General features: G+C 30.0%; 1 protein-coding gene across 1 annotated transcript; it reads right to left on the bottom strand.

Moving 5' to 3' along the window:
• Positions 1-428: 428 nt before the first annotated feature.
• LOC145273778 (uncharacterized) lies at positions 429-1,800 on the bottom strand. Its single transcript, XM_080127116.1, has 2 exons — positions 1,657-1,800; positions 429-646 (listed from the first exon to the last, which is right to left on the bottom strand). The coding sequence occupies exons 1-2, from the start codon at positions 1,757-1,759 to the stop codon at positions 444-446; spliced, it is 306 nt and encodes a 101-aa protein (XP_079983242.1). The 5' UTR covers positions 1,760-1,800; the 3' UTR covers positions 429-443.
• Positions 1,801-2,979: the final 1,179 nt, after the last annotated feature.

The raw sequence follows: 2,979 nt of genomic DNA, 5'->3' as shown, positions 1-2,979 counted from the left end.
GTTTGTGCTGGGATTTTGAATGTGTATGTGTTACCTTCTATTATTATGTCACATACTCCACATCGCGGTTTGTTGTATTTTGTAACTCCTTTTGTAGTATGTGGGACGAGTTTTGAGGAAGTTAGGATGTGTTTTAAGTTTTTGGGTTGGCGTTTGCTTTTTATTATTTTTGTTGTTTTAAGTATGTTGTTTAGTTTGTCGTTCTGATTGAGGAGGATAAGGTTTTTTGTTATCTGTGTGAATAGTTCTGGGTTATTTGTGTTGTGTATAGAGTTCTAAGCCCGCGGATATTAGTAAATGCAAGCCTCAAGGGAGGAGGCAGGTTGGTTTTCTTTGAGTTTTGTCCTGGTTGTTTTGTTACTTTTTTTTTCTTCTTCCTTGCCATGTTGTAACGTCTAGAAAGAAAAAATGATTAATGAAAAAAAAAAAAGGGAAGAGCAAGGTTAAGAAAAACTTACGACCAAATCAGCGACGGCCCGTTCGGCGATATGGTCGTATCCATTTCCACTGAAGATCCTATATTTTATGCTCTTCCAAAAGACTTTACTGACTAGATGATACTTCTGGTCCCATAGAGACTGCATATAAACGCTGGGCCTGATCCTATACTGTTCCGAAGTCGGTGTTCCTTGGAAGAAATCGATTCCTACAAGAAGTAAAAGGAGTTCCGTTTAATGGTAATCGATACCACACGTACGGATGAAATGGATTTTTGCATTTTTTTTTTTTTTTTATCGGAAGAGGGGGGTTGATTTTATAAATAATTATTTTTTTGTATGCTCTATTCACGACTAGCAAGGAGACCCGATGTTGTTTGTGATTGTATTCCCCACTTCCAATACTTGTATCGGAATTGGTGAACTAAGATATTGTCAACTAAATTGCTTGTTCTATTATGTGTGTGTGTGTATATATATATATATATATATATATATATATATATATAGAGAGAGAGAGAGAGAGAGAGAGAGAGAGAGAGAATAAATGACAAATAGGTTATATTCCAAAATTTATGATGTTGACCATCTTATAATTTACTCTTTTAATTCAGTTGACTTATACAATTCTTGACATATATATATATATATATATATATATATATATGATATGAAAAGAAAGCCGCCATCTTTCCAGCGTCATTGGCAACAGACTTGATGTATGTGTTTCATTTCAGTTAAGGAGTAAAGGTAAAGCCCAGAAGCTTGTCAAAACATGGGACTTCTCCTAGGTGAGAGCCATCCATTTCAATTGATGCCAGATGGGTATCAGAGTGTTGATGATGTAAGGATAGGAGTTTGGTTTTGGATGCATTAAAGGTAACTAGCCACATCTTCCCCCACTGAACCACGCACTTGAGATCAGAGGAGAGAGAATCAGAGAGAACTTTGTCATTTACAGCCTTTGATATGTTGCCGTAGATGGTCGTGTCATCAGCATAGATGTCAACGAATGATTTAAGTATCTGTTTAGGGATGTCATTGATGTAGATCAGGAAGAGAGTTGGTTTTCTGTACTATTTGAAAGCCGATTTTGCAAAAATTTTAGAAATATTCTTACATTACCAAATGGTTCTCAGAAACATTGCTACTGGAGCATGAGGACTAAAGGACAAAAAATAATAATTAAGCAAAAATTTTAGCCATATTGTTACATTACCAAACGGTTCAGTGATTTCTTCCCTCAAGATTTGGTCCACAGTTCGATTCTTCGGATCAGCTTCCATTAGAAGAACATCAACGTAAAGACCCCATGTCAGCATGTGGTATCCGAAGGCAGTCCCTATGAAATAAAGAAAAAAAAGAAGTCACCATTATCAAGGCCCGGAGGCCACTCAAGGATACAGATTAAAGAGTGTACAGTAGTACATTGGACAATATCATAGGAATCGTTAGTGGTAGAAATTCGGTAAATGGGATAAGTTAAGGGGAACCGTTCATCAAGAATTTGTTTAAGTTGAACTTGAAGATGACCATGTTGTAGTCAGTTGGAAAGTAGGAAAACGGAACAAAGTTCCACAGGCTTGCAGTTTTAAGAAAGAAGCTTTGTTCATGTTTATTTAAATTTTAAACTCTCACCATTTTACCAATAATTCACAATTAATCTCAAACCCAAAAATTGTTGCTAATAATTTACTATTAATATAACACCAAAATAATATTTGCTACTAATTTACTATTAATTCACTATTAATATCAAACATAAAAACTATTTGCTACTAATTTACTATTTAATCATTATTAATATCAACCATAACAAATATTTGCTACTAATTTACTATTTAATCATTATTAATATCAAACATAAAAAATATTTGCTACTAATTCACTATTTAATCACTATTAATATCAAACATAAAAAATATTTGCTACTAATTTACTATTTAATCATTATTAATATCAAACATAAAAAATATTTGCTACTAATTTTCTATTTAATCACTATTAATATCAAACATAAAAAATATTTGCTACTAATTCACTATTTAATCATTATTAATATCAAACATAAAAAATATTTGCTACTAATTTACTATTTAATCATTATTAATATCAAACATAAAAAATATTTGCTACTAATTCACTATTTAATCATTATTAATATCAAACATAAAAAATATTTGCTACTAATTTACTATTTAATCATTATTAATATCAAACATAAAAAATATTTGCTACTAATTTACTATTTAATCATTATTAATATCAAACATAAAAAATATTTGCTACTAATTCACTATTTAATCACTATTAATATCAAACATAAAAAATATTTGCTACTAATTTACTATTTAATCATTATTAATATCAAACATAAAAAGTATTTGCTACTAATTTACTATTTAATCATTATTAATATCAAACAAAAAAATATTTGCTACTACTTTACTATTTAATCATTATTAATATCAAACATAAAAAATATTTGCTACTAATTTACTATTTAATCACTATTAATATCAAACAAAAAAATATTTGCTAC

This window comes from Euprymna scolopes, unplaced genomic scaffold (assembly GCF_053919585.1).
Source record: "Euprymna scolopes isolate OS-2025 unplaced genomic scaffold, ASM5391958v1 sca16, whole genome shotgun sequence".
In the NCBI taxonomy this organism is placed as follows: domain Eukaryota; kingdom Metazoa; phylum Mollusca; class Cephalopoda; order Sepiida; family Sepiolidae; genus Euprymna; species Euprymna scolopes.
Note: the sequence above shows the minus strand (reverse complement) of the source record. Positions and strands in the feature narration are given on the sequence as shown.